The 12,955-nt window shown below is 37.0% G+C and overlaps 2 protein-coding genes across 3 annotated transcripts; both read left to right on the top strand.

Moving 5' to 3' along the window:
* The first annotated feature begins 7,097 nt into the window (after positions 1-7,097).
* Positions 7,098-10,874, top strand: LOC140675557 (uncharacterized). 2 transcript variants are annotated; one of them, XM_072910153.1, is made up of 6 exons: positions 7,098-7,258; positions 7,339-7,938; positions 8,483-8,633; positions 9,107-9,301; positions 9,395-9,447; positions 9,561-10,874. In XM_072910153.1, exons 2-4 carry the CDS (start codon positions 7,348-7,350, stop codon positions 9,283-9,285), a joined length of 921 nt encoding a protein of 306 aa, XP_072766254.1. In that variant the 5' UTR covers positions 7,098-7,258; positions 7,339-7,347; the 3' UTR covers positions 9,286-9,301; positions 9,395-9,447; positions 9,561-10,874. The 2 variants fall into 2 exon arrangements, with proteins under 2 accessions (XP_072766254.1, XP_072766247.1); XM_072910146.1 differs by having other exon boundaries at positions 7,098-7,938.
* Positions 10,875-11,452: 578 nt separating this feature from the next.
* On the top strand, positions 11,453-12,692 carry LOC140675569 (polyisoprenoid diphosphate/phosphate phosphohydrolase PLPP6). The gene is made up of 4 exons (XM_072910161.1): positions 11,453-11,650; positions 11,889-12,023; positions 12,114-12,213; positions 12,287-12,692. The coding sequence occupies exons 1-4, from the start codon at positions 11,642-11,644 to the stop codon at positions 12,670-12,672; spliced, it is 630 nt and encodes a 209-aa protein (XP_072766262.1). The 5' UTR covers positions 11,453-11,641; the 3' UTR covers positions 12,673-12,692.
* The last annotated feature ends 263 nt before the right edge of the window (positions 12,693-12,955 follow it).

The raw sequence follows: 12,955 nt of genomic DNA, 5'->3' as shown, positions 1-12,955 counted from the left end.
GCAGCTTTTGCGCTCGCGTACGAGAAAGAAAGAGAGAGAGACTCATTAAGCGCTTCCTTCTTCTCTTCTTTGACCGGCTTCCTCCACGCGGATGTTGATACACGGGTGCGCGCGCGTAAAACACGCATACACGCACCAGCGCGGCGCTCGACCTCGGTCGCTCCAATTCGCCCGTTAATTGGGCGACATTTTCGCCGTACACTTTTTTTACGTTCTTGGCCTATCTCAACGAGCCTATATTCTCTCCTGAGTATCCGTCGAGGTATAAATTACAGCGATTACTGCCAGCCACTGGAGTACGCGAATTCTCTCTCTCTCTCTCTCTCTCTCTCTCTCTCTCTCTCTCTCTCTCTCTCTCTTTCTCTTTCGTCTTCTCGAGAGCAGATTCGGCTCGCGTTAATTATCGGCTTCCCGTGTAAGTTTCCACCATTTCTATCGGAGTCGGACCCTTTCGAGAACCGACGTCGCCGATAGAGAAATAAACGCTCGCATTATGGTTCCAGCCGTTAATACGCTCCTGGCGTGCCACTGGTCGTCGCGCGCGACTTGATGTGGTACTTAAAAAAGATGCTCTTGCTACTGGCATCGAAGATTGTCGACCAGATTGCAGAATTTTTTTTTATCCCTCCTTGCTCTAGAATCGCGCCTTAACGTCAACTACCGACGCGAAGAAGCAATGTGCGACGTATATCCAGGTGCGCATAAGACGAGATAGTTATTTACGTTAAGATAAACATAAAAATTCGAGATGTGCAGCAGTTGCAGTAGACGCAACATGTAAACACGAACGAGCCAATATCAACGAATACGAACCGAATAAGAAGTTTATATCCCCACATGTTCGTCGTGCAACGAAGTTGAGGATTTACGAGGTTTTATCGCGAGCAAAATCACGCCGAAGAGTTGTTCGCTAACGTGTATTCGACCGAGTTTAGAGTCCAAGCGAGTCGCAGGAGCGACGACCTGTTTCTGCGAGAAAAACATGAAGCATCGTATCCGATATAGAGCTGTAACAGATTTATCGCGACCGACGAAGAGGCATTTGTTAAGGAAAGAAATAAATAAAACGATATTTCGCGCTGATGCGTGAATCAAGTAGAGCATTTATTTCGCATCAAGCGCAATCGTGGAATCAATTCATCATTAAAGAGAGATCTCTGTGGCGAATCGGAAGTTTTCGCGTTACGTGAAGTAATGTAATGTCTTTTATACATAGAAGATGTAACTGAAATATGTGATTAGAGCTGAAGAACGAATCAGGCACGCCCTAAAGAATAAGAAAATGATGACTCTTTTTCTCTAGCAAATATTTATAAATGGAATAAATTGATCTTACGATTATCACAGATTTATTATTATTTCAAAAAAATCATTTTCAAAAATTATTTCATTTATTCTTCTCATATCGTTTATTCGTAAAGCTGACAGTTTCCCCACATTCTGTACACGCGTTTGGGAAGGAGAGAAACTTACATCTTCGTTACGATTACCCGCAATGGTATCAATGAAAGCTTAATGGATCCTCTGTCGCTTTCTATTAGGGATACTGTCGGCGTACGCACGTGGCAAAAACGTCGGAGCGCATAGGTGGAATCGCAACAGGACGAGACACCGTAGTATCCTGAATAACGGCATGCTTTTTTCGGGATGCAGCCCGCGCGCTGCTCTGTGCACGTGGCGTATATATCTCGGCCGACACATAAATTTATCACGAGGCTGATCAACGCTAATAAGACCTGCAGCAGCAGCAACAGCCACGCGCTGTCTTTCGAACGAACGCGTCTCGACCAGTTTCCCAATATAACCGGCATTTTTCATCGGGTCGAGCCGATTCCTCTCCGCCAGCGAGGAGGTTCCACGCCACCTCCGTGTGTGACTCGTCCGATATCTCTCTCGGAACGGTAGCTCGTTCGGGACGACAAACTCGTTTTTCGTATCCGCCATTCAAATTGCTTGCCACTTGCAATCTTGGTGAGCGTCGCATCAATTACTCACGGTTGATACAGTCTTGTAATAAATATGTAATCACCCTGTTTATATACATTAAATATCCTTTACCAAGACTGATTTAAAATGATGCTGATTCTGCGTACAGAGGAGAGAATTTAAACAATAGAGTTATTTTCCTATCCTTTCAACTTGCATTATTAGATGAATAAAAATTCATAATAATACAGTTTATAATAATACTTGAAACTTTTTTCATCTCGTTGAATTGCACGTTTTCATCCGATTGGTCGTTCATGTACTAAAATGATTCTTTTCTACAAGTGACATTTCATTCTGTTTCTCCATCAATTATTGCTCACAGCTCTTGATATATTTGCGCAATTTTATCTCATGTCCAATAAATGCACGCGAATACTGATAAAAAATGCGATACGTTCTACCAATTACTCCGGCAATCGTCCTCGTTCTGTCGCCAGTTTCAGCGACAGCCATGCGAGCGATTCGACCACTCGCTCGCAGCATCCAAAAACAAACACGATGTGCTATCTATTCAAACCGCCGCAAAGTGAAACAAGCGCATCCGTGAAACATACCGTACGGTCTGTATGCATGTATGTAAACGTCCTGGCAGTCTCCGCGATGCCAATCCTTTGCCACCACGAGGACGACCGAGGCCCTGCCACTCGCTTCTCTTTCTTTTTCTTTCCCTTTCTCTCTCTTTCTCTCTCTTTCTCTCTCCCTCTCTCTCTCTCTCTCTCTCTCTCTCTCTTTTGCAGGCGGTCGCCCGGAGCAGGCGAGAACAGAACCGCAATTTGCGTAATTGCGATGCACATCCTTCCCCTGTATCCATCGCGAAGACAGCGGTTACGATACGACCCTCCCGCGGCCCTGGACACCCCGTCGTTCTCCGTCGTCTCCCTCTTTGTCTCTGTCCGTCTCGCTTGATCCCGACCGTATCTTATAAGAGCGATAGATGGAAATTTTGCAGCCATGCGAGAGAGGCAACCTCCCCAAGCCATTCCGGCACGCAGATAAAGATGCGACTCGCGCGCAATGCCAATTAGTTACATTCACGCCTCAGTTTCTGCGCTAGGCACAGGTGCCAGGGGTGTGATTTCCGATGTCGGTAATCGTGATTCCGCTCTACGGCGTAATGTCGATCAGCGAGAGTCGAAGAAAACAAGAGAGAGACAGAGAGCGACAGAGAGATAGTGATATACGCGTCCTCCGCGCGCGCGCACACACACACACACCTATTCACCTATTCAGGTTATATACTCCACAAAAAAATCTGCGTAATAATATTATAATTTATAGAACGATCCTCTCGCGCTCTCGATCCAAGTACGGGAATGCCGGCGGTGCGTAAATCGCGCGATGCATGTTCAACGGAAACATGCGTCTCGAGCAATAGGATGTCCGCGACGTGGTATTAATTTTATTTATGGAGGATGGTGTTGCAACACAAAAGTAATAATTCCGATAAGATGAACGCGCGATTTGCGTCGCGAGGAGAAACGCTGCGCTTCTCGTTCATAATCCATATGCGAATCGCTCGCGGCAAGCTGGAATTCTAACTACGTAAAGCGCAAGTCTCTGTCTATTTACGCGCTGTCAAGAAAAGACGGTATCTGCCTGATTTTATCCGCGTTTTAACGACTTCGATGAAAAGTTACTATACTGTATTTTATGAAGTGGTCATACCAGATATACGCTAGAATTTTAAATAGTGGTGATATATAAATGACCCCGTGTATGAGACACGATACTCATCTTGCGATGATCCATTTTTACTGATCATTCCGCACCTCATCCAGAGTTATTCGCATACACTGATATAACATAACAAGTAATAACTTTGGAAATTCACGGACACATTACTCTCTCTTTAGAGCGCAAATCGATTTTCGGGCAGCCAGTAATTATGCTATCAATCTAATCAAACGTTCGCGTAAATATTCCAACGCGGGCTTGCGAGACGCGCGTTATATCGCAAATTGGATGCACATATTTTACGACGAGCGCGAGTGATTTAATACCGGTGGAATATACCGGTAGTTAGGTACGAAATTGCGACAGGCCACGTATCCCCTCCCCTTTTTACTCTTCGTCAAGATCGACGGCGTGCAAAAAAAGTACGGCGGAAAAGGTGCTCGTTACATTCCGGCCGTGACGTGACACGCGAAGCCGTATTTAAGAGACGCATCTGTTCAATGACGTACCATATTCGATAATCTACAAGAAGCATTCAAATTCAATTAGAAATAAGTTGTACAATAATAAGGTTTACACTTTATAAAATTCTAAATAAAGAAAGTAATATTTTTTTAAATCAAGTTTTTTGTAGAATTTTAAAAATAAGGCTTTTAAATCATTATTATTCTTTTATGAAAAAGTTGGATCTGACTGATATGATTTGCATCGTGTATCAAACATTATAAAATCAAATGTCGATTTTCTGGTTTCTCTATAATAATCTATCTTTAAAGACAAATGATATTTATTAAAGTTATATCTCATTTGTTATTTGATTTGTTTGTGCAAATAAATATAGTCGTATCAAATTGCATGTTCTATTGGAATTCAAATAGAACAAGTAAGGGAAGCAATATTAATATATAATATTTATGTATACGTTTATTGATTATCTTTTTCTCATAATTTGATATGTAATCTAAATATGACACACAAATCTGGAATGTTGTTAATTGATAAATTTGTACGCAGAAATTTTTAACGAAATGTTTTCTAAGATTTCCAGGTTTTAGAGATTAGTAATTTATTTTTGTTACAAACAAAATTATATGTATTCACAAGTTATTTCATAAGGATTTTAATATCCTCTGATATGTTGCTAGATAGACTTTCGTCATGTCTCTCATGCGAATGTACAGTTTCTCATTTCCTGGAATTTTCAATTTCCTCGTATATTAATAGATACTCTCATCATTGCGTACTTCCTGCACGTATCGCTATTTCACGGCTTCCTAAATTTTCTGATATGTCAATAGATAATGCTCTTGGTTGTGCGTGACTCGCGTGCGTATACGCGCGAGTTCATCGCGAGCCACACGCGACTGCGAGAATGACTCGCGGGCGCGCCCTGTGCATCCCGTCCGGCGCATGCATCTCCCTCCGTGTGTCGGTGCACTCCGGACGCGAGATCAGCAAATCTAAGATCGTGCAACTGGTGTCCAGTGGCGTGTCCAGTACGTTGGCCGGCGCGAGCGGGAGCTAGCCGGACGCGAAGAACGAAGAGTGAAGGATGAAGGTGCCCGGGGATGGGAAGACGATGGAGAGGCCCCGAAGAAGATGGGGAGGGGTGGAATGCACGGCTCTCTTTCTCGAAGGAGGAGTTGTCGGCGGTGAAAAATCACGCATCCCGCCACCACTGCCATGGCCAGAGAGCTCAGCATCTGCTCTACATACCCTGGCTCTCAACCTATCTAACCTGTTACGTTCGCCATTGTCGGTCGACCTGTAAAAATCGCTCAATCGATGATCTCGAAGCGTATCTTCGCACCCATGGTGCATACGATAATCGATTTACCCGGGTTCACTTCGCAAGCTCCTCGAAATAATTGTGCCGTGCGAGATAATTATGGCTCACAGATTATGAACTCACCGTTCTTCTTGTAATATGTAGGTATGGGAGCTACTTTGATGATAAATTTATGCTCTTCTCTCGATTCTGTGAATCGGTCAAAATAAAATTGTATGACTCTTATAATGTTTCAATAATTGCATTAACTATTTAATTAATATAATTATAAATAAATATATATATATTTAAAATATTTATATACTTGTAATTTTTTATTTTCTTTCATACAAAACAAAATATATGCTGCCGAAATGATAATCTGGAGACTAATAGGCAATAAGTGGAAAATGTATACGTGAATTTATTTTTTTTGCACATTTTATATGCAAGAAATGTCTTATTATTTTACTTTTACTTAATAGACCTCCTTTGTCCACGCATCCGGTGGCTAATCGCAGCTATTTTTAAAAAAGTCTCTCGCGTGCAATCATCAGGCTTCTCTGAAGGCACGAGAGAGTTCATCAATGAGAACCTCGAAGAATCGGAGTAGCAGAGCAAGATATACGTGTGCTGGCTGTGCTACCGGTCGGTCGGGTCGGGTCGCTGTTCTCCTGTGTTTCATCTCTCTCTTTTGCTCTGTTTTGCCTGTTGCTCTCTCTACCGCCTTCCTCTTTTCACCTCCCGGCTTATCCCGCTCACCCTCGCCCTTTCTCCCCGTGGCAGTCTCCCCTTTTCTTCACCGCTGCCGCTTACTCTCTCTCTCTCTCTCACAAGAGTTGTTGTTCGACTGTTTTATTACTTTTATAAATGCCGCCGCCACACGATGCTACTACTACCACTCGTCCTATCACGGCGGGCGTTTCCTTTGTTGGTCCACCATGCTCCATTGTTACTCGCAGAAAGATGCGAATTTTAATTTGACATTGTCTAATATTATTTATGTATGCACGCGACTAGAGAAGCCGAGGACGTTTTTCGAGAACTACCGCGCGATCGTATCGTGGCTGTCGCTTTCTTCCATTCAATAGGAAACCATAGGAAACACATCCATTCCGATGACTTAACTTCGCATCGAAAACTTTTTATTCGTCTAAATTCTATCTCGCGTCATCATGTGCATTCACATATTTCGCCTATATATTCCTGTTCTTGTATATAATTTTTTTTTCTAATAATAAATTTGAAAATAAAAATTAAATAAAATTTTAGTAATGTTTTTACACATTTGTTTACGTAATACAACTATTATATTTAGCACTTAGCACTTATTTATTATTATTCATCGTTATTATTATTCATCATATCGATTTTAAAATGCATTGCAGTTCAGAGCTTTTCTCCTCGGAACTTACGTTGAAGATGAGAAGAAAAATCTCTCCTGCTCCCCCAATAATATCTGACCTATTCGTAAGTATTCTTGGCCGTCCTTCAATGTGTTCAAAAGCCCGTGGAAAATCTGTTCACCATAAACATAATCTAATTACCGACATGTGTGAAGTGTCCACCGACGAGCAAACTTGCGAGGCAGACTTGCGCGTACGTGCTTGGTCCACCTGGAGAAATCAATATTGCAGCAACGTCCAGGTTCACTCTGAATTACTTGCACGACGGTACGCGCAACAGTTGCATCGAGACAAGGAAAGAGATACGAACGAGAGTGCATCGTCGTGTTTACATACCATTGTTTAGACAATAACAATTGAATTTGTAAAGTCAATTAATTTGTAATTGTATACTGGTTAGCTTTCGATTAGAAGAAGCCACGTAAGTTTGAATAACTCGCGTTGCCATGGAAATCTCCGATAGACTTTGTATTGTACCGGCTGTGAATTGAAAATATTTAGGTAAACAACATGGTGCGTCGCCGACACTTTGTCAGACTGACGGAGAAACGATTGTCGACGGGCATTAACGTTAGCATTCTATTGATATTGACGATATTTGGTGTGCTTCTGTTCTTGCCCTTGCGATTGTTATTCGACACGAATTATTCCGATCAAAACGAGGATGCAAACAATGACAGTGACCTAGTTGACTCGACGAAAGAAAAAGAGCCAGTGATACCGATGGATCATCGAAAATTAAAACGCTGTCCGAATCTACAATACGAAGATCGCTTGATGTCGGTTTTTATGAGCGATTACGATGAAAATTGCACGTACGAGGAGGATGACGACGACTGTGATGATGACGATGACGACGATGATAATGACGACAACTCTGAAGAAGAAGAAGATAGCGGAGAAGATGAAGACGATGAGGAGAAAACCTGCGTTTCCAAGAGACGCATCGACGAAGAGATGAAAGAAAACGCTGAAGAGATCTTGAAAACGCGTCAGATGAAGTCCGTTACGGTGGCAGGTCACATACTTGTGACAATGTTGCTCGTATCAGTCATAGCTGCTCTCATTGAAGTACTGCGAATACGCTTCGCCAGAGATAAAGTACTGCGCCACATATTACAGAAATTTTTAAGTTCGTCTTGCGTTGAAATTTAGTATCGTTAAAATGTCATTAACACATATTGGAACTTGTGTCAGTGAAAAATTTCTCTCAAAAATGCATATTTAAAAAATCTTCTGCTTGCACCTCTTGAAAACAATACAATATGACTTTACGTTAAATTTTCTTCTTTAATTATTGAAATATTCTATTTAAAAATAAAATTATATACATCACTCAATTCATTTCAATTCTTTAATTCGCATCGTTTATTTGATACTTTATTTCAACGCAAACAATTACACTATTCTTAATTATTTGCGCACATTATTTACTATCCGCAATTTGCATGTTTCTAAATTTGAATTCAAATTAAGCTTTTAATAATTTGCACCACACGAAATTAATTGCGATATTCGGCAGAGACCGACGGCTAAGCGGATAAAACTTCGCTTTTCCTCGCGGAGTAAAGACCGTCTCTCGATGCTCGGATAGATACGCATACGTGAAAAACTATTGCACCTTTTCTTTTCAAAAATGCATAAGGATTCGTCTAGGGCAGGCACGATTCTCTCACGGAGGTGCTCCACCACCGTGGACCTACCCGGCACAAAGCGTCCCATTTCAAGAGAATTAATTAGGAGTCAAAGGTCTTTTGACATACCTGGAACACCCCGTTCTACATCGCGTTTATTAGGTATGTGCAAAGTAATTAATTATTATTTTTTAATATTTCATTGTACAAGAAAAACATTAAAAAAAGATATCTGCAACATATAAAAAAGTCAATTCAATTTCATTACACTCTACATTGATTATAATAATCCTTATAATAATCCTTTAGAATTGAATTAAATATATTTTTGTTTATATTTTTAAAAGAGAGAATCAAAATATCTAGTTTATAATAACTACAAATTAATATTTAATTCTATGTCTAATACTTTAGGTAAATGGAAAGTGTGTAATCAATTCATTTATTGTATATACATACAATTCTATTAATTGTCAATTATTTTTCATAATAATGTTTTTAATGGTTAAAATATATTATTGGCAAAAAAGCATCTCACTGATATGGTGCGAATTATCGCAAACAGTACAAAGCCATTTTATGTAACTTAATTAGCGGCAGATGTAAGACGAACAAATTTAATTATCCATTCTCAGGAGCACGACCACCCCCGCTCATCCGTCGCTCTTCGTTTCCAACGCCACAAGCAAAACAAGCTGCTACTTCGTCTGCTTGCGGTACGCCAAATAGTCGCGACGCGGTTGAAGAAGAGGAAGAAACCGGGATTGTCATCAACACTCTTCATCATCGCACCCGTTTAATTCGACGTCATTGAGACGGCACGAGAATAGGTAGAGATGCATTTTTTTAGGCATTACGTTTACATAATTTATACTGAGTAATATTCTTTTGATACACGATACATTAAATATTTGTTTTTCCAGTGGTATATCATTTCATGGAATTCTTTGCATCTACGTCGATAACAACTAACAGGGTATGCGTCTTCGACTCTATCTGCTTTGCTCTTCAATATAATAATTTTTACAGATAGATAAAAAATATCGTATCGATACGTTTTAAAATTCACAGATATACTTTTGTCAACAGGTCATGTGTACTGCACAACGTTCAATGATCTTTTTCATACTCGTGCAACGTCTTTCATGAAAAATCCTTCGCTGAGTAACGGATCCACAGTTGTATCCTACAATACAATCCTTCACGATGACTTTACAAGTAGCGCTCCATCTCCGCGACGCTTTTTATATCATACTCATTGTTCTTTCTAACCAAGTGATATTTTGATATTAACTCGAGAAAAATTATTAATATGCAGAATCAAAGGATACTATAAAGCACGACCAAAGTTTGCTATTATTATATATAGCACATATTAAGACTAGTATGCTTAATAAAATAATCTTTATTTTACACATTGAAAATATAATATTTTAAGATCACATAATCAAAAATGAAAACTAACTACTAATTTTTACAAATTAACTCTAGTAATAATTTATTAAAGTAATAAATTATTATCATTATTTTATTGTTATAATAGTATTATACCAGGTTTTTAATAGTTATCATAAAAAAATTTATACAAAAACAAGATAATATTTATAACTTTATTCGCAACTAAAGCAACGATAATCACAACACTTTCATTGTGATTAATCTAAGGAAGAATTATTTTTTTTATAATGTTTTTCTGGTGCATATTTTCTTCGAAACTTTATTAAATAGATGTGCATTTTTAAAGTGACAGTACAACGATCGAATATTCTTATTCGTGTATAACATTTATTATATTTCTTTAACATATTTATATATTCCCATATAAATTTATAAATATATTTACATAAAAAAAACTTAAGAAGAGTTACGAAGATTGTTGTATTTCTATGAAAGTCATAACAATGAACTATCATGCATAAAAATGCAAGTGAATATACTAGATAATAATTTTGCAAAATTGTAAATAATTTTGAAAGAATTATTCCGATGTATTTTCATAATCAGAAGATATAATCTCTGTATCAACGAGCCCTCCATAAACTTATTCCTGTGAACATCTTGCCTCCTGTGTCTTTCTCTTTCATGTGATATATATGAAAAATATGATTATAAATTATAGATTATATATTCGTATATGTATATTGTACTATGTCACTAATACACGAATATGATGTGACTAGCGACTATAATTACGTTTTCAAAACTGTGATACGCTCTTTAACATTTATGTCATTGCACAAGGTACATGTGAAAATAAAGAAATATATTCGTGCAAGAAGAATAAAATATTTCCAGAATATACTTTTAATATTTTATTATCCATTGCGAAGGATGATTTAAAATTAATAAAGTATCATGTATTTTAATTAATTCAAGAAAATGGACATTAAAAAGTTGTAAGTATAAAAATATAATTAAAATAAATATAAAAGAAATAAATATAAAACTTGTCTCTTTCTGTCTCTTTTTTTTTCACACCGTCTTTATCTTTCTTTTCTCTATGCAATATATGTATTTATATTTTTAAAAAATATAGAAAATGTGTGAAAACATAATTGATATTCTTTTATAATGCGCTTAATACTGGATTTTGTCCGTTTACAGCAAAATATTAATTTAACACAAATATTATTGTTTAATACAGTCGGACCTCTTATCCTACGACATTTTCGAAATCTTCTCCTTAAACATCTGATCCTACGACAAAAATTTGAGAGTGGGGGTATAATTCGCTTTTCGCGGTCGTAGCATGAGAGGATTTTTTGTCGTAGGATAAGAGGTTCGTAGCATAAGAGGGTGGTAGGATAAAAAGTCCGACTGTAATCAGCTGTTTCTACTTTTGTCGGCAAAGTAAAAACTGATAAAAGACGTGACAGAATGAAAAAACGAAGTAATATGTCAGTATGCGCCATCTGTTGAACAGTTAAGATATTGTTTCGTACAATATATATACAACATACGCACATATAAATATGTGTTTACTTTACAACTCATTATTAGTTGTGATCTCAGAGCTTTCAGCTGATATGTTGAATACGCTCTTCTTTTTGTGGTTATTTAACTTACACATTATCTTGTTATCGTTGTAAATAATATAATTTGTTTGTGATAACAATTTTTTGATATTTTTTATCATCTTAGCAGCTATCGTAATAGCAAAGAGAAGCAATATGGAAATGGTAATTTGTTAATTTTTTGCTCATTATTTCCACTTGATTATTTTTTGTGTTAATATTTTTTACTGTGATTACCATTTATTAATATTTAAATGTAATAACATGCACATTTTATTATAAATTATGTTGTTGAGATGACAATATTGATTTTAATCAGTGAATTTGTATTTATTTTTTATTGTGAATATATATAATTATTTATAAAGAAATATAATTAACCACAATATTTTATACTTTTTAGTCCGAGAAAAGACAAATTCCAATACTATTGAGGAAAGTATTGGCAGTAGATGCCTATTTGACAGACGAGTTTGTCAAGTTAGCAGAAAAATTCTTACCTTTAAAACAGTTGAAAGTACATTATAAATTATTAGAGGTATGCATAATATTATTTATACTTTTAATAATCAATTGTTGTTAAGTAAATATCCTTAATTATATCTATTTTAATTACTGTTTCTTATAGATATCATGTCATGGTATACCTTGGTTAGCAACTTCTCTCGTATTAATTTGGGTTCTGAATAGCACAAGTTTGTATCAAATGCAAGTAAATTTTTTAATAGGTAAGTAATATTCTCCTATTGCTTAAAATTTGTACAATATATATGTATATAAAAACGAAAAATATTATTTCAGGATTGTTGCTTGACATTATTTTGGTTGGTGTGATAAAGGCAATCACAAGAAGAAGACGGCCAACCTCTAATGATGACACATTTAGTATAGGTCCTGATAAATATTCCTTTCCATCTGGACATGCATCTCGTGCTACGTTTATTATATATTTCTTCTTCTATCTATGGTCCATATCTTTGATATGCGCACCACCTTTACTGGCATGGTCCTTCTCTGTATGTATGTCTAGATTATTATTGAGAAGACATCATATATTGGATGTACTTGTTGGAGTACTTCTAGGTATTTTTGAAGGGCTAGTTATAGGTTATATTTATTTAGAGCAAGAGACATGCATTAATTTAATCTCTTGGATTACGGATGTAAAAATACATGGATCAGAATAATGATGTTTCAGTTGTTCGTATGACGTTTGCTTATTTGTTGTATGTATTAGAAATGTTTGAAATAATATTTACTTTTCAATATTTTTTATTTAATTTATGTACATACAATATGTGTATATACAATTGTGTACATACATACATATATTAACAGTGCCATATATTTTTTTGCCTCATATTTAAAACAATTGATACAGTATGATAATATAATTTATTACACTAACGATTCTACACCTGGCTCATGAATAAAAAAATTTTATAAAAATATAAAGTTTTTGTAATTTTT

The sequence above is a fragment of the Anoplolepis gracilipes genome, chromosome 2, assembly GCF_047496725.1.
Source record: "Anoplolepis gracilipes chromosome 2, ASM4749672v1, whole genome shotgun sequence".
NCBI lineage: Eukaryota > Metazoa > Arthropoda > Insecta > Hymenoptera > Formicidae > Anoplolepis > Anoplolepis gracilipes.
The sequence above is the reverse complement of the archived record's forward strand: the minus strand, read 5'-3'. Positions and strand labels throughout refer to the sequence as shown.